General features: G+C 56.4%; 1 protein-coding gene across 1 annotated transcript in view; it reads right to left on the bottom strand.

The window, feature by feature from the left end:
* The window catches only part of SH3RF3 (SH3 domain containing ring finger 3), a 388,315-nt gene that overhangs the window by 98,886 nt on the left and 271,860 nt on the right, over window positions 1-17,569 (bottom strand). Inside the window, 1 exon segment of the mRNA XM_058534325.1 lies at window positions 14,390-14,725. Coding sequence (XP_058390308.1) covers window positions 14,390-14,725 — 336 coding nt within the window.

Here is a 17,569-nt window from a genome sequence, read left to right on the forward strand (position 1 = left end):
TGCCAGGCCCAGTCAGTGGCTGTCAGCAGCAGCACGCAGGCCAAGGGCAGTAGGCTGGGCAGCAGGGCAGCAGAGGCACAAGACGACCAGCTTAGACGGAGCACAAGTCCACGACCCTACTTTTGTCAACATGCCTTCTATCCAGGTGAACTCTCCCGCAACAGCTGAACCACCAAAACCGGCACACAGAGCACCAGGGACCTGGGGGGAGACTGCTCGGAGTCTTGCTGCAGCTGGACGGCAGCCTGCCTGGGGTCTCCCCCTCCCGACGCCCTGGGGCCTCAAGCCACAGTTCAATAGGAGGCACTAATGTCTGTGGCCAGAAGAGAGGAAGATTAATTTCAGTCTGCTGAGCAGAGGGAGGAGGCAGGCTGGCACTGTGGCCTGGGCCGGAGCATGCAGCATCAGGGCTCAAGAGCCCACCTTTGCTGACGTCTGCCAACTCCCCTGGGAGATGGGACACAGACTACTCCGTCCATAAGGCAGGTGTTAGGGGCTCAGGGAGGACTGGGCAGGGTGTTAGCCAGGCACACAGATGTCAGGAGCCGACAGCCGCCCCGAGACAGGACTGCACCTAAGGAAAGCTGGAGGGCAGGGGCGTCCTGGCGGCTTTGCTGGAAACCTGACCCTCAGTTGGAACTTGGTGTGACAGGTGCTACAAAACAGATATCTGGGATGTCACAGCAAAGTGTCACTTGAGCTGGAATGGAGGAGCAGAGAGAGGCCACACTTGTGAAGACGGTTTTCCGAAGGTCAAGATGGAGACTACCTAATGCTGACACTTGGCTGAGCGCGTTCCCGTCCGGACCCTGCAGTGCAGAGCCCAAGGTCTAAGGCCTGGCCCGAAGTCCTTCTGAGGCCAGCTCTGCCCTCAGGGATAGAGGAGCGAACAGTGTTGTGACTTCTGGATGTAGCCTGGGGCTCCATCCACCCTCCTCTGAATCAGGTCTTCGTTTCTGTGACTGTGGATACGAGGTGACGAGCAACGTTGCTGGTGGCGGAGGTGGAGTGGTGACCCCGCTGACCACTGAGCTGTGAATACTGAGGCCCAGGGGAGCAGAATGTAACCGAGGAGAAGCCCTGAAAGGCAGCCGGGCTGCTGCTCCCCCTGGCAGGTATCACAGCATAAAGGGGCTCTCCGTGAAGAGCTTGTGATTAGAACCGCGCGAGCACGAGGCCTCGCACAGGGCTCCCCGTCACCAGCCTTCCGCCAAGACTCGGGAGGGCTGCGCTGACTGGAGGCACCACCACACCTTCGTGAACCACGCCTAGAACACACGGGACAGGATAAGTCCGGTTTGAGATCGATTCAATGCAACACCAGGGCGTCTGCGCCCCTCCCCTTCCAGCTCCACAGTGCTGGACGGGGCTTCCTGGGCCCCTGGAATGGGGCCTGTTTCCTGTTAGCTGAGATCCACGTTGCTGATACTGCTTTGATTTTTAATGGCTTAATTTTAAATGATCTGGGCCTTAAGGGATCAGTGAAGCCTTGGCAGGAATAAGAGAAATCAGGCAGGGACAAACACAGGGAAGGAGAGGGGCTCCGGCTGCTTTCAGATGGAAATCATTGGGAACCAGCCCCTGAACAGACATTCCCCGTCTCCATAATCACCCGTGGACATCTCTGCCCTCACTTCAAAGCCAAGCCCAGCCCTGTGCACTGCGGAGCCGTGCCACCGGCCCGTTACGGGAAAGGCTGCCGCCTGTGATCTGGTAGATTCCCACAGTGTTCTTTTTCAGATGACTCTGCAATGGACACGTGCTGGGGTTCAGCCCAGGCAAGTGGGCACACCCCCATCTGGGGGAGCTGGCCAACAGTGAGAGGATGCTTATGGCTCTGTCCTCGGAGCCACTGACCCGACAGAATGGATGACTCCAGCAATCCCTTTGGGCCTAATGTTCAAAAACAGCCCACAGGCATTTAACAGGAGCCAAGTATGTGCGGGGTCAGCTGGCTGGGTCACCAGTTGGAGATGATGCCTTCATCAAATGGAACTTACCATGGGGCAAGCAAACAGAGGGAAAGCAGGCCAAGGAGCCCATCAATGCTGTTCCCTGGTGCCACTCGCCTATTGCCCTTCAAGGACATGCAGGGGTCAGGGGGCCAGAGCCCCGGCAGGCTATGCACTCCCGTGAACTGGGGCAAGCTGCTCGCCTTCCAGGCCTCCTTTTCCTCCCCGTAAAAGACAGAGCCACTGCCCGAGACCGCACAGGTGAGCGGCTCACACACCCCGGAGCCAACAGTCGGTAAAAACTCGGCTATCATTTCTTACTGTGACCTGCATGCCTCTTCGTATGATCCCAGCCTCCGCTGGCTGAAGCCCAGCGTCAGTTTCCGGCTGCGGTGCTGCAGTCACGAACCCCTGATCTAAATTGTCCGGTTGTTACCAGACGCTGGAGACCCCGCCGCTGCATTTTCACGGGGCCCCTGAGCCAGAGCTGGGAAGCGGGCCATTTTATTTTCCTGTTGGCATTAATAAGAAAGGAAAAAGGCGGTCTGTGGGTTGGCAGGCCGTACAGGGGATCCAAGTCGCTTTCCTTGACACAGTGGCACAGACCAAGACCCTGAGAAGCAACATCTTCTCGTTTTAATTTTTAATCTGAGTCCAGAAAACAGTGTCATCACCCCAAGGACCAGGGACATGAGCATGTTTTATTCATCACACGCCACCACTCCGAAACACAGTGTAAATCAGACTCGCAGGAAGGTGCTTCCCAAAGAAAACTTCAGAATAAAACACGTACAGCTGATTTTTCTGCTTGGCTCCAAAAGGAACAGCAAACAGCTTGCAGGGCCAGAGGGCCCAGGGGTGCCCCCCTGCTCCCTGGCCCGGGGGAACCTGGGCTGGTGAGGCCGGGCATGGCTGGGGGACAGGGGCCTGGGCTGGCTGAGCTCATGCTGGCAGCTCGAGGCCAGAGGCCAAGGAGCCTGAACAAGATGGTCTGTCCCCGAAGAAGGAGCGGGCTGTGCCTTGTGCCCACATAACCTCCACAGTTCTCTCCGTAACCCCTCAGGAAAGCTGGCTAGTCGCCTGAGATGGAGGCTGCAAGGGACCTAACTTCACCTTGAATGCTGCCCACTGCCCACCCTCCTCCTGCAGGAGCCCCATCCAACACAAGAGTCTGACTGTCCAACATCTGAGCTGCTGGCTGCAGGGCTGTGCAAACAGGCCCTCGCTTAGTCTCCATGGTCTGCTCAGGCGTGACAGACGCGCCTGTAGGTCAAAGCTGGCTGTCCCCTACTTTTGTGAATAACGTTTTACTGGCATCCAGCCACACTCACCCCATTTACTGTTGTCCCTGGCTGCTGGCAGAACTGAGGAGCTGTGACAGAGACCACATGGCCCACAAGTCTAAAAGATTTACTCTCTGGCTCTTTACTGAAAAAAGTTTGCCAACTCCTGCTCTAGGTGTAAGGAGAGGATGAACCTCCAGCTTCTGCCCTCATCCTACTGGGCCGAGAGTTGAGACCAAAAAGCCACAGCTGGGGGCCGGCCCCGTGACTTGGCGGTTAAGTGCGTGCTCTGCTACTGGCGGCCCGGGTTCGGATCCCGGGCGTGCACCGATGCCCCGCTTCTCCGGCCATGCTGAGGCCACGTCCCACATACAGCAACTAGAAGGATGTACAACTATGACATACAACTATCTACTGGGGCTTTGGGGAGAAAAAGGGAAAAAAAGGAGGATTGGCAATAGATGTTAGCTCAGGGCTGGTCTTCCTCAGCAAAAAAAAAGAGGAGGATTGGCATGGATGTTAGCTCAGGGCTGATCTTCCTCAAAAAAAAAAAAAAAAAAAAAATGAAAGCCACAGCCGTGCCAAAAGCTTAACAAGGCATCCTCAAGACATTATTCAAGGGAATGTGCAAAAAAAAGCGTGGTGGCATGTGGGAGAACAGCAACCACAAAATAGCTCCAGTTTAGGGAATGAAAGTCTCAAAACAGCAACGAGGAAAGGGGGATCTGTAAAGGTGTCACAGGACCTATTTCGTATGGATCTGGACCAACAGTTAGCCCTGGAGACTTTCCTCACCGAGAAGAGCTTCAGGCGGGTCTCCAGCCACCGCTTTCCTCTAGCGTTTCCCCTTTACAAGAGTCAGTGTGCTTGGGGGTCTTTAGCCATAGGAAGGTGCCAGTAGCTACTGTGGACCCCCCTCTGTGTGAGTCCATAAGACCAAAGGCATCTTCACCTGGCTTCGCACAAAATGTACAATATTCATATCCCAACGACCTGTGTGTTCAAACAGGTGGGGCCTCCTATACAGAGGCTGAGGAGGGATGGGCTTCCAAAACTCCTTCTGTTCAACTCTAACTCAGTGTGTCCACCCATCCATCCACACGTCTGAGAGCACCCCACACCAGGCACTGAGGGTACAAGAGGGCAAGCAGACCTTCTGTCTTAGCAAAGCTCACAGGCGGTCCTGTTGACAGCCAATGCCAGACATTATGAGAGCCGTGTCTACTCTGGCTGTGCAAGCTCACGGGAGGGGAAGGAGGGCAAGTCGGGAGGCTGCTGAAGGACCCCACGCCACACAGATGATGCCGGGGCTGGGGAAGAGGCGGCCCAGAGCTCAGCGTGGAGAGGGCACAGGCAGGACGTTCTCTGGGAAGGGGCTGGGCTGGGGCAGGGGAGGAGAGGAGGGCTGAGGTAGCTAGGAGATCCGGGGTGAGGTGGGGACGGTTCTGAACTTCCTTACTCTCCTCCTGTCCAAGAACAATGTGCCTTTGCACCAGACCTTTGAGAAGACGTGGAAGACCCTGGAGGAACCCGACTTGAGTGATCCTTGGTGCCCATTCTTGCCTCGTTTCCTCGTTTCCTCCTCTGACCTGCCATGGCCTTTCCCTGTGCTGATCCACGGTGCTTCCTACTTTCTACCCTTGATGGCACAGGCCTCTGGTCTCTTCTCCTGCTAGGCCGGGTGGGGCCTTGGAGGCTGGGGTCCTTGTCTTTGCCATGGGCTACTCCTTTAACAAAGAGCAAGGGAACCAGCAGCTCACCTGCATTCCTGGGCCAGCACACGCCAGCCCAGAGCTCCTGGGCACTCACCAGGTGCCAAGGGGAGGCCAGGGGCCTTCCCCGACGTGTCCCTCCCTTGTCTGCCAGCACACAGGCCTGAGGCACAGGCAGGAAACTGTGGATATCGCAGCAAAAGAAACGTTGTCGGCACCTGACCCCGTGGACGGAACAGCCTGGCAGCTGATGAAAACAGAGCCAAGCCACGGGCAGTCCCAGTGTTCTCTGTCCCCACCTTAAAGGCACGGCTGGTTAAGTCATGGACGTGCAGCAATTCCCAGACTTGCTGAAGAAAGCTCTTCTCACCCAACGTCCTCAGGATGGGAATTTATTCATCACATGTTCACTTGGTTCTTTTTTTTGGCTTCTTGTAAGGCATGGAATTAAGTTTGTAACTTTCTGAAAATACAAAACATAAGTGCCGGTTCTCCGGAGCCTGTGCTCTGCAGGTGAGTGCTCCAGCCAGGAGGCTACAAGGCTGGGTCTCCCACACCTCCTCCCGCCGGGGCGTCCATCCTGTGGGAGACAGGAGGAGAGACAACACGGCGCCCTCCTGTGACAGGTGGGGACGCATTTTAAAGATGCCCCAGAAGCTTCCAAGCAGAGTTCTTCTAATTTACTTCTCAGACACAGGGAAGACACTCGAGAAATGTTCTCTTTTCATGTTTTCCCTTCTGGGTTTCAAACACTTCCTCTTCCACTGATTTTGAAGGGCATTTGCCTAACCTCGAGGGTTTCTGTGTGCTTATCTGAAGTTGATTTGTAAGCCATCAGGCTCTCTGAAGCTGAGAAACAGGCGAGGTCTGGTGAGAGAGCCAGTTCTTGGCTGCATGGGGTCGGCCTGCGTGCAATCCTGGCCACGTCACAGGCAGCGCCCAGAGCCTGCTGGGGGGCCCTTCCCAAAGGTGGTGCTCCGTCCCACAGAACAAGTGTGTGCCACATGGGCAGTCCAAGATCAACTAGCATAGAAATCCGGGCTTCAACTTTTAAAGGTGTCAGCCCTTCCTGTACAGTCGCTATCTTCAGATAGCAGCTCCCCCTCTTCAAGTTTCCCAGCCTCTGTGTTAATGTGTTAACAATTTACAAACAAATACCGAGACTCCAGGGGGGAACGGCGTCATGGGGGCCATTCACCAGCATCGGGTTGTCCTCCTCATGGGCACCCACTGGACTTCACTCCCCACCCCCTGCAAGGAGAGCAGGGCTGTAGGATTTGCTTCGGCCACTGAAACATGAGCAGAGGTCAGCGGGTCACCTCCATGCGAAGCCTTTAAGGGCCACTGCACTCACTGCCACATTTCCCACCCCCGCCACAGTGACTGGAGGCATTCTAGACCAGGGGTCAGCAATTGTTTTCTGTACAGGGCCAGAAAATAAATGGTTCAGGCTTTGCAGGTCATGTGATCTGTTACAACTGTGCAACTACAGACAACGTACAGATGAGCGGGCGTGGCTGTGTCCAATAAAGCTGTTATTTACAGAAACCGGTAGCGGGCCAGGCTTGGCTGTGGGTGTCTGCTGGTGTCCCTGGCGAGGGCACTGTGGAGAAGCCCCCGATTGCTTGAGAGGCACACGCAACATGGGGGAAAGCAAGCCTCCAAGGGTCTGGGCTGCTTGCTACTAGGGTGTAAGCCGGCTCTGCTGACTGATGCGGGCCCCCAGAGCCGCACGCACCCTGCAGCCTCCTCAGTGATGACTAGGACCTTGCTTGGTTTCTTATTCGGTTTATGAGAGAACTGTTCTACAATGTAGAGAATCATTTCCTGATTTGATCCAATGACCTTTACAAGCAAGTATCTGGATTTTTAAAAGTGGAGTCTGCCCGAACGGCCTCATTACCTCTCCTTTCCTCTGATAATCCTCCGTCTCCAGCAGAAAGGCAACCCAGGAGTGCTGCTCCTTTATTCACCAGGAGTGGAGCTGCCCCTCTGACCTCTCCAAGTGGCAGGGAGAAGTAATTCATAAGGGTGCAAATGTGAGCAGGGTGGGCCACCTGAGGCTCAGCCTGACCACACACCCCTGGGAACCCTCAGCTGGTCACCTCGCAGCTGCACCCCCTCTGCAGCCACTGATGAGGACCTGGAGCCCAGGCGGAGCCAGGTAATGGTGGGGAAGGCCACATGGCACTTCTGGCGCCTTGTTGTTTGATGTGCAAGACCATTCAGTCTGCAATGTGGCTGACTCGGATCCCATGGTCCTCCAAGAAGAAAGCGAATGAGTGTGAACCCTCCTGTGGGCCAGGTGCCAGGATACAATGAATGGCACCCAGTTCCTGCCCTCAAGGGCTTCTAAGTCCAGGGGTGGGGGGGAACAGCCATATATACATATGACAAAGGCAATACGGTCCATGATAGACTATGGAAAAAGTCCCGCAGGCACAGAGACAAGGGAGGAATTAATTTGGTTTGTGGAAAGGTGATCTGGAGCTCTGGAAAGCTGTAGAGGGGAAGTGAAAATTTCAGATGGCTACGAAGGGTGAGCAGGAATTTTCTACCTCGGGATGTGTCTGGTGTTGTGTGGTGGGCGGGATGAGAAGGGAAGAGGGCGAGTGGGAAGCAGGAACAGCTTGGGTAAACGAATCAGTTGCCGCAGGCTTGTGAGACATGAGGCAGCTGGAGCCAGACCAGTGTGGGGCCCACAGGAAGTGGGTCTGTGCAGATGGTGCGGGAGTGGACAGCAACTGTGGGGGAGGCCGGGAAGACAACCTGGGGCCAAGTGTGAAGGGCTCTGCAGGCCCAGCTAAGGAGTTGGAGTTTATTGGGGAATCTCCAGATGCATTTGTGGAAAGATCAACCTTATTACAGAGGGATCAAGGGGACCCCAGAAGCAGAGAGGTAGGAATCAGCTGATACAGTCTCAGTGAGGGCTGAGGGGAGCCTGAACCAAGCCAGGGTTCGTGCCACACAGAGGAGGGACTCCAGTTTTCCTGACACGCCAGCACACGCTGCTTCACATGCCCCAGCTCCCTTACGGTTAAGTTGGGGCTGGGTGACTAGTTCTGGCGAATGAACTGAGAGAAGCGGTAATGAGCATCATTTCTAGGGTGAGGCAGTTAAGTGTCCAAGCACCTCTCTATCTCCCCTTCCTGTTGGAGGCCATGTGCTGTAGACGGCAGAGCCACAGGAGGAAGCAGGCTGGACACCAAGTCCAGCCTGAGCACGCCACTCAGGAGAGCCACCTGACCCGTTGCTTAAGCACATGACACACATTCACCGTGTTAAAGCAACTGGGGTCTGGCATTGTTTGTCACAGCTAATGACCTGCCTCATCCTGACTAATACATGGGAGAAAAGTTTTGGAATTAGAGCTGAGACCCTGGTTGGATGGCATAGGTGACAGGGAGAGTAGGGTTTGGAAGATGTAGGGTCTTCACTACGGGAATCTGTGCTAAGATGGAATAAAGAAGGGGAAACAGGTTTGAGGAAAGAGGAGAACAATTATTCTTTTCTGGTATCTACTGAAATTGAGGCCCCTCTCCAGATGAAGCCATCAGGTGGTAGGAAAAAGAACCTACAGGTCAGAAAAGGTCCTGCAGGGCAGTTCAGACACTTTGGGGGTCAGCTGTTGGCTAGATGAGAGCCCCATGGGAGAACGTGCACAAGATGGAAAAGGGACGCCAGGGGAGCATGGAGGTTCACGTGAGATTACACAGAGAGGGTCCACGGAGGGGCAGGAAGAGTGCTCAGAACTGCACGAGAAGGGTCCTAGAGGCAAAGGCAGGAGAGGCTCTCGAAGGGGGTCTTGTCCCCAGTGTCCAAGGGTGCTGGGGGTCGAGGGGGAGGACGATGGAGCAAGGACACTGGGCCCAGGACTGTGACCTTGGCCAGCTGGGTTTTGGCAGCAGGGGTGGAGGAAGAGGTCGGCTTGCAGAGTGGAGCATCCAACGTGAGAAAGTAGAGCACGTTAGAGGCAGAGAGAAGAACGAGCTGGGCCTCCAGCAGCAGCTGTGCTGGGAGAAGACAGCGCCGGTGGGAGAGGGGTCAACCCCCTTTTCCCTTCCTCGCCACGGCCAGCAGCCTGGCACCGCATCTCCAAGTCCCTCACAGTGCCCACGGCACCCTCCACGAGGGGCAGCAACGCCAGGGACGCAGCCGCGCGGCCACCTTCCCTCAAGCCCCCTGCTTACCACACCTTCTTCCCTGCACCTGTGGCTCCCAGAACACATCACTGGGGCCCTGAGTCTGGAGCCTCTAGCATCTTCTCGTATGGTTACTTGATGTGCAGAAACCTGCATAAGACCCAGGCTGCTGTCCCACGGGATATCGGAAGGGAGAAAGGAGCACTCTCCAGAATCTCCCACTGCCCCCGCCACCACCCCCCACAGGCAGACAAGCTCTGGACTGGCGAGGACAGGAAATTCATGCTTTTCAAGTTCAGGCCCCGCAGTCCAAGCCTTCTTCCCTGCCTCTGTTGGAGTCCCTCCTCCCGCCTGGGCCTCAGCTGCCCTTACACACCCGCACGTTTCCTCCTTTCCTCTCACCACCACGCGCTCCTCCTTTCAGGGCCCACAGCGGCACAGCTGCAGCCTCCAGCCTTGTTTGTAAAGGGCCGGGGAGGCAGTATTTCAGGTTCAGTGTTGCTTCTTCCTCTTCCTCTCCTAGCCACCCTTCTTCCCCACCCCCCACCTTTTTTAAACAACCTTTAAAAAATATAAAAGTCATTCTTAATGCAAGAGCTGTACAAAAACTGTTTGTACAGTTTGCCACCCAGGCCCAGCACACAGTCCCAGCAGAATCACCTAGAGGGCGCTGGAGAGCTCCGAGGCGAGGAGAGGGTTTTCAGCACTGTTCCCTCCCTCCTCCACCACATCAGTGTGGTCCCCTGCCCACTGCTGGGCCCAAGTCTAGGCCTTGAGAGGCCAGGCAAGTATCTCAAGCCCCAGGGAACCTCTGCCCTCCGGCTGGGCATCAAAATGAGGCCTGTGGAGCAGACCTGAGCCTGCCTGGACGGGAAGCCCCGCAGAGCTCCCAGGCCCCGCTGGCTGTTTGTTACACAGCATCCCTGCACACAGGCCACACGGATCCATGGCGCCCCTCCCTCTCTGACTCGGGTTTCATTGATGGGGTAGGCCCTGGGATCACAATGTTTTACAGGCCTCCCTGGTGGCACGACACACACCTCACAGGGGTTTAGGCAGCCTGGAGCGACGGCCGAGGCCTGGAGCAAGCGAGCGAGGCCTCCTGCCATCGCTTACATCTCCTACACTGTCGCCCTCAGGAGCAGCGACCAGGCCTTCCCTGCACTGGGGTCTCTGGGACCCAACAAAGGTGCTGCACAGGGGACAACATCACATTCTGTCGGAAACCTCCAGACACCTCCTTTTGGAGCCTGGTGAGCAAAAGAGAAATGTTGCAGGGTGACCAACTGTCCCGCTGGGCCTGGACCTGGTTTTAGCACTGAAGTCCTGTGGCCTAGGGAACCCCTCAGTCCTGGGTGTACCAGGACCCTGGTCACCCCATGTGGACTTGGGCCCGGGTTCAGGCATGGCCCGTGGCACAGCCAGAGTGTGAGAGAAGGGCACTGCTGCTCTCCAAGATGGGTGGTACTTCTCGACCTGGTCTTGCCACCCGGTGGGGGAGGGGCTATAAAGTCCCCAGACCCAGGCCGCACCGCAGACCAGTCACCTCAGTGTTGCGAGGCCAGGGCTGTGCTGGGGGACCTGGAATCTGAATTTGTTCAATCCACCAGGTGATAATGATGTGCAGCCAAGGCTGGAACTCACCTCAGTGGATTCCAAGTGGGGTCCTCAGATTTCTCTGGTGGATGTTGGAAGCCAGGGGGGCTGGACCACACCAGCCTGGCCTGGTTATCACTGGGGACAGACCAGTGAGCACCTGACAGCCGGGGGCGCACATCGGCTTATGGGGACGCTAATCAAGCCAGGCTCCCATGACAGGAGTTGTGATGGCAGGCAGCCTCGGCCCCACCCACCCCTTGTCTACCACCAGCCTTTGGAACCTCCGGGCTCCAGCACAGCACCACAGCAAAGAGAGAATCTTGCAGCAGAGAGCAGTGACTTAGCATAGAAGAGCCACCTGGAGCCCTGAGTGTCACATCTGACATCTTGGGGCTAGTGATTTGTTCCCTGATTCCCTGAGCAGCAGAGAGAACCACCACAGCCAACAATGATGTGCTGTGATGAGGAGAGGCCAGCCTGTGTCCACTCACTTCACCCTCATGACAATGTGACTGCTGTTGCTCCATTTAACAGGCGAGGAAACTGAGGCTCTGGGAGAAGAAACTGGGCAGCTTCCTCAGGGTCAAGAGGTGTGAGGATGGTGTTGAACTCGGCTCTAATGGCAACTCTCTAGGCTCAGAGAGGTTCAGCAACTCCCCTAGGGTGACAGAGCTAGTGGGCAGGGGAGCCAGGACCTCATCCCAGACTCTCTGCCCCACACTGCCCAGTGCAAGGTCCCAGACTAGGAGAGAAGGGGAAGGAGAGGCGGGCCCATCTCTCCAGGGTGCCAGCTGCTCTCTGCAGAGACTGGCTGGCATGTTCCTGCTTGTCTCCTTTGGCCTGAGGTCAGCCTGCTGCATCTTACAGAAGAGAAAGCTGAAGGGTTAAGTGACATCCATGTCCTGGACTCATGTCCACACCACTCCTGATGGGAGCCAGGGGGCAGGGAGGGCTTCCGGGCGAGCACAGGCTGAGACATTACTTACACCCTCTGGGCCTCAGTCTCCTCATCTATGAACAAAGATAATAAAACCTCCAGGCTCTCCCAATGGTGAGATGTGCCACGCGGGGCAGGAAGCTGAGATGTGCCAAGAAGCCCAGACGAGAGGTGAGATCAACAGAGGAGCGGGGAAGCGATGAGGGCGGGGCTGTGGGAGCAAGCCACAGACGGGCCGGACAGCACACCCCAGGCTCTCAGGAGGTGCCTCCCTGCTCTAGGACCCTGAGGCTTCAGGTTTAATAGTGCTCACTGCATTCTGTCTGAGAAGCAGGGAAATGGCACTGTTTTGTAGAGCCATTTCCATAGAAACCACAGCTCCCACTAGCTCTTCATTTTGGAGAAACACAAAAGAGTGCGAGAAGAGGCAGTGATGTTGATGAACGGCAAGCCAGCTACCAAGTGGTCCCTATCCACGTGCGCCCCGCCCCCCGAGTGTATCACCCACACTGATGCTCCTGTGGGTGTGAGTGTATTTGGTTTGCATTTGGTTCATCTGCCTCCACAGGGTTTTAGAATCAAGTCAATTATAACAGCAGCACAATCATCTCACATCGGGTGGCCCTTTCTGATCTGTAGTCACCTGCACACAAGGTGTGTGTCACCCTCAGAGCCTGGCTCACAGGGGGACTCAGCTGGAGCCACTTACCCAAGGCCTCTTCTCCACTCCAGCTGGCTGCTCTTGCAGGGCAGACAGGCCTGCGGCTTGGAACTTTCTATGGAACACTGTGCAATGTTCAGTGAAGGGTCAATGACTGTCAGCGACAACAGCCACCCTTGCTCTCCAGAAGAAATTCACTAGGACCCATGACTCGAGGTCTTACAAAAGCTCTGCTCCTCACAGCCCAAAAGGCCTGGGTGTGCAGGTAAGGGGTGCAGAGGTGTGAGCAGACCCGGCCTGGTGCTAGACGACCAGCCTTGTTCATCTCATGGGGGCTAAGAATTCATCCTGTAGGTAAAGACATTCTGTGTCACAGCCCGAATGGACGCATCGAGTCTCGAGGGGCTGCTGGGTGGGAGGGGGCTGGCTGGACACTCGCTGGGGCCAGCATCGCCCCATGCCCTTGGGTCCCGAGAAGCCTCAGTGCTTCTGTTCTGCCAGCCCAGAGCCCATCCCCACGATGTCGCCTGGCATGCGGAGGCCTTGGTTCGTGGATGAATACATGCCTGCAATGATGCTGGATTTCTCCAGGTGCATGATCACAAAGCCCAAGGTTGCCCCAAGCACAGAACCCTGGCACTGAGTCCCATCCCAGAGCGTGTCCAGCGCAACAGGGAGGATCCATGCAGCACCATGGCCAACTGCAGGACCTGCCTGGCACAACCTTAGCAACCCTAGGCAAGTCCTCAGGTGGGCCAGGGCATGGCCGTCCCGGCGGGATGCACGAGGCCAACAAAGCGATAGAGAAGCAGGAAGGCAGCGCCAGGGCGGGTGGAGAGCCCTGGTCTCTGGGTGCAGCCGACCACACAGCATGAGGTACCCACAGGCCACAGCATGGGGCGCTTGCCTGAGCTCAGAGCGCTCAATGCCACCCCCCACATCTCCCAAGAGTTGAGTTAAATCAGGACGGAGACAGGTGGAAACCACTTTGCTTGACCTCTCACCCTTTTCGATGACCCTCACTGAAGTCCAGAGCCTGGTCACAACTTTCACCTCAAGTGTAACTGCTGGAAAACAGTGTAACTGCTGGAAAACAGTCATCTCTAACAACAAGCTAATTCAGCACTTAAATCCTTGTGGAAAAAAGTAGGGCACAAATTTTTTAAAAAAACCTGTTCCCCTCCTGTCCGGGAGGCTGTCTATAGTAGACTCAGATTGCAGAGCCCAGGAACACTCCCTCTGCTCCTATTTTCTCAGCGCCACAGCAGCAGGAGGGCTGAGAACAGGGAGGATGAGGAAGAGGCAGAGAGAACCAGATCCCACACCCAGGCGCGCGGAGCCCACGGGACGCAGGCCAGAGAGCTCTGCTAATGTCCATGGGCCCTGCTCGCTCCTGTCTCAGAAGCCCCAGGGGATGCTGAGGGAACCTGGGCCCTGCACTTGTTACACATGAGTTACAGGACATAGAGACCAGATAGATACCCTGCGGGTGAGCACAGGCCTGGCGGCTCCAGGGCCGCCTTTGGCTGTTTGATTGAGAAAAAGGTCCTTCTCCTCTCCTTTATCTTACTAGTGGAATGGAACCAATGCCATGTCTAGAAATAGAAGGAATCTGTACAAATAATAAGAGCACTAAACAACGTAGTTAATTCTGGTTCCGAGCTCTGGCTCTTCTCTATTTGTGGAAAGGGAAGCAAGTCAGTGAGTGTTATAGAGACGCTAAAAGCACACTGGCACTAAACCAAGAGTTTCTCCATGACACAGTCAGATGGGTTGAAGGGATAACTCTTGTGTGTTGGGCCAACATAATTCAAAGGTCACTGTGGGCCATGGAAAAGTACCTCCCACACCACCTAGATCATCTTCTGACGCTGAGAGTACCAATCACATATTTACCTTGGTTGTGACAGGGAGACACACCTCCTACCAAGGCTTAGGGGGTCCCTGAGGCTGGGCCATGAGAAGGAACCACAGCTGACCCAAAGGGCACTGCTGCCGTGGCCCCCTTCACGCTAGTTTAGGGGACAGGACGCTGAGCACAGAGCCCCCAGACCCCAGGGATGCAGGCCTGGCACCTCTCTATTCACACTTCGAGGATGTTACCTGGGCAGGAGCACTGCAGGACAGATGAGCCAGCTCCCCGATTCTGGCCGCGGCCCGGGGATCGCTGGAACTGATCAAAACCGGAGCGCTAATTTCCATGGAATGCCTGTGGCTGGCGGCCCGTGAGGACTTGTGCGTCACGCTGAGCGCCGTGAAGGAGTGGCGTTTCTTGGCGTTCTTCTTGCCGTCTACGCGCCGCTGGAAGGCACTGACCGCCTCCATGCTGCTGACACTGGGCCCCACGCCAGGGTCAGAGGGCAAGGAGGCGTGGCTGCCAGACACAGCAGCGGGGCACGGCTTGTCCATCTCCATGAGCTGCTTGGCGGAGTCGTTGAGCTAGGAGAGAAAGGGAGAGGGGAGGCTTCATCAGACAACGGTCACGGCTACGTCCAGCTCTCTGCGCTCCCCCAGCCTGCGCCCGCATTTAAAAATGGACAACGTGTTCTAATGGGTCAGGTCTTTCTAATGGGGCATCCAGTAAGAATGGTGCTGTGACAGCACAAGGAAGGCCAGAGAGACATCGGCAGACTGTATGGAAAAGGCTCCTGGAGAGCTGTGTTTTCCAAGGGCCAGCGACCGCGTCTACCCCGGTGTAGCCCCCATCCTTTCCCGGCTGCCCATTCTGGGATGCGAGGTGCAGACCTGCAGAGGGCGAGGGACCAGAGGGAGGGGGGAAGAAACACCAGCCAGCGGCCCCACATTCACTGCGACAACAGGTTCCTGGCCTGCCCTGCACGATTCTGCTCACTCTGGGAGGAGAAGTCCAGGCCTGTGACCAGAGCGCACTTTCTAACCGCCGGGACCACAGGTGGCAGGACAGCAGGCCTGGTGAGTGGGAGCTATGGATGCTCCTTCCAGGAAGAGGCTCCAGTCAGGCTGTCAGGACCCAGAGCTGACCGGAGCCACGTCTAGTGATTCTGCAAGGACTCGGGACACTACTCCTTCCCTTTTCTCCCGACCTGTTCCACAAAATAGCAGGGAAGAGTTTGCTCTGGCAAAGGTTTGATCCTGGGTGGTGCTTATCAGGAGAGGTGGGATGGAGGCTGGACCCAGTGAGCACCTGTGGGAACAGGGAATCAGTGTCTAGGCCGTTAATGCGGCCTTCCGTCTCCGGCTGTGCTGGGCGGCCCCAGGAGGCTGAGGAGGAGCCTGTGCTCACACGGGGGGTCTGTGGGGCCTCAGGTTGGATAAAAGGTCAATTCACCATCTAGGAGCCATCATGTCCCCCGGACTCCCACATCTCGAGCAAGTTCTTCATTCAAGGTGTACGATGCAGCCCCTTCCCTGTTAGGCTGCGCTTGGCTCAACCTAAGTTCACACCTAAAGGGGAGCTTTCGGCAACTGAAAGAATGGAGCAGAGGGACCTGGATATTGCGTGTTCAGTGTGGCAGGGAGAAAATGTGATGTGACAATCAGTTGGGACCACCTCCACAAGACAGGTTAAATCAATGCCATTATGCTCGTACACATCCGTCAAATGCCATCTTTCCCCCTCATCTTTTCAGAAGTAGGAGAGATTGAGTAAATGCCAGCAGCCCTCTGGTGGACCTACCTCAGGGAGCATGGAGTTAAACATGAGGGAACTCAAGCTGTTGCTTTTTATTTTCTCCTCACCCAACAGAAACGGCTGCGGAAGTCCTGGGCTCCAGCAGGCCTGGCCCACGGTCTCTGTCCAGCACGATTCGGCTCTGCTGGCTGGAAAGCAGCAGCCGCAGTGACATCTATGCCAGGGCGTGGGTCCCCAGCTCGGCCTCTTGACACAGGCTGCACACGGCCGGATCTGGACCGCAGCTGGAGCAGAACCCGGCAGCACACCACCGGCTTTCCAGGACCGGCTGAGTCTCTATCCCTGCTCCCTCTTGTTTCTCTCCAGACACCACATTCCCAAATTTCTAGCCTATGGACATAAGCTCTGTGTAGCCTCCAGAGGGAAATGCCCTGAGGACAGTCACTGCCCAGCTCAGCTCTGCTTTCTGAACAGGAGGCAACAAAGAAGCCTGAGGCTCTGCAGGCGATGGCCCCGCGCTCATTTCCCTGCCTGACGCTGAAGAGGTGGAAAGAGCCAGGACTGCTGTGTGCTCCCAGCGGACAGGGATGTCTCCAGCCAGTTCATATCTTCTCACTGGGCTCAGAGACGGAAGGTCCCTCCACTCTAAAGAAGCTCCTGTTTTCCTAAAATTTGCTTCAAGATCTGGGCCTTGGCCATGGTTTTCCTGTGTGACCTACGAGGCCAGCAGTGGCTCCTGGGGCAGGGAGCAGGGGTGGGGTGGGAACGATGCCACTGCTGGTCAGCTATCCCAGGTAGGCCGGTGCTTACTGGTGGCACAGAGCTACCTGACATGTGCCTGCACGTTGCCCCTGCCACCATGATAGGAAAATTAGAAAAGAAAAAAGGAGGACTAGAGAGAGAAATGTACTGTCTCTGGCAGTCCAGAAGGCTGAGTAGACCCCACCACTTCCTGGGATTCGAGATGCCATCCACAGGACAGCCCATAGTCCTTCCGCAATGTTGGGGAGTGGGCTTTAGATGACACCCATGCACAGGAGGTAGAGACAGCATTCCCACCACAGACTGAACGTCGCAGGTTAGAAGGGCTGAGCTGACCAGGGGGCCTTAGGCCCAGAGACCCAGAGTTCTGGTGTGTCCAGGCAGAGCAGTCATGCCAGGTCAAGGCCACGCAGGTGCCCCAAGGCATGAGGAACCCCCTCCAAAGTGGCTCCCCAAAAGAGTGCCATGGGGTCAGAGGTGGCCCTGGAGTCAGTCCCCCGTGTATGGTCTGGGATAGGACTCACTTTGGTCGGGACTGTCCACCCACAGTCTTACGCCAGGGCCCAACTATGGTGTGGAGTGTCCAAGAAGGTACCACCAAGGGCAGGGGTGACGGACGATGAAAGGAGTGGGGCACACCACAGACTAACTTCCCTTTTTCACACTTTGGCCAAGCTGTGCTGTCCTGGGAAACGCTCAGCAAGGGGATGCCCCGCATGCCAGTGGCACCCCACCTGCTCTCCCACCCCCACGTGCTTCCGCTTCCCTTGCACCGCAGCCACTGCCCAGCCTGCAGGGACTTCCCATGGAGAGGGCTCAGGCTCCCGGCAGAGCAGAGTAGGTCAGCCCCCGACACCTCCCTGGAGTGCCTGGCCGCCTCCCTTGGCCCTCACGCCAGGGTGGCTGCCTGC

The sequence above is a fragment of the Diceros bicornis genome, chromosome 40 (genome assembly GCF_020826845.1).
Source record: "Diceros bicornis minor isolate mBicDic1 chromosome 40, mDicBic1.mat.cur, whole genome shotgun sequence".
Classification (NCBI taxonomy): Eukaryota; Metazoa; Chordata; class Mammalia; order Perissodactyla; family Rhinocerotidae; genus Diceros; species Diceros bicornis.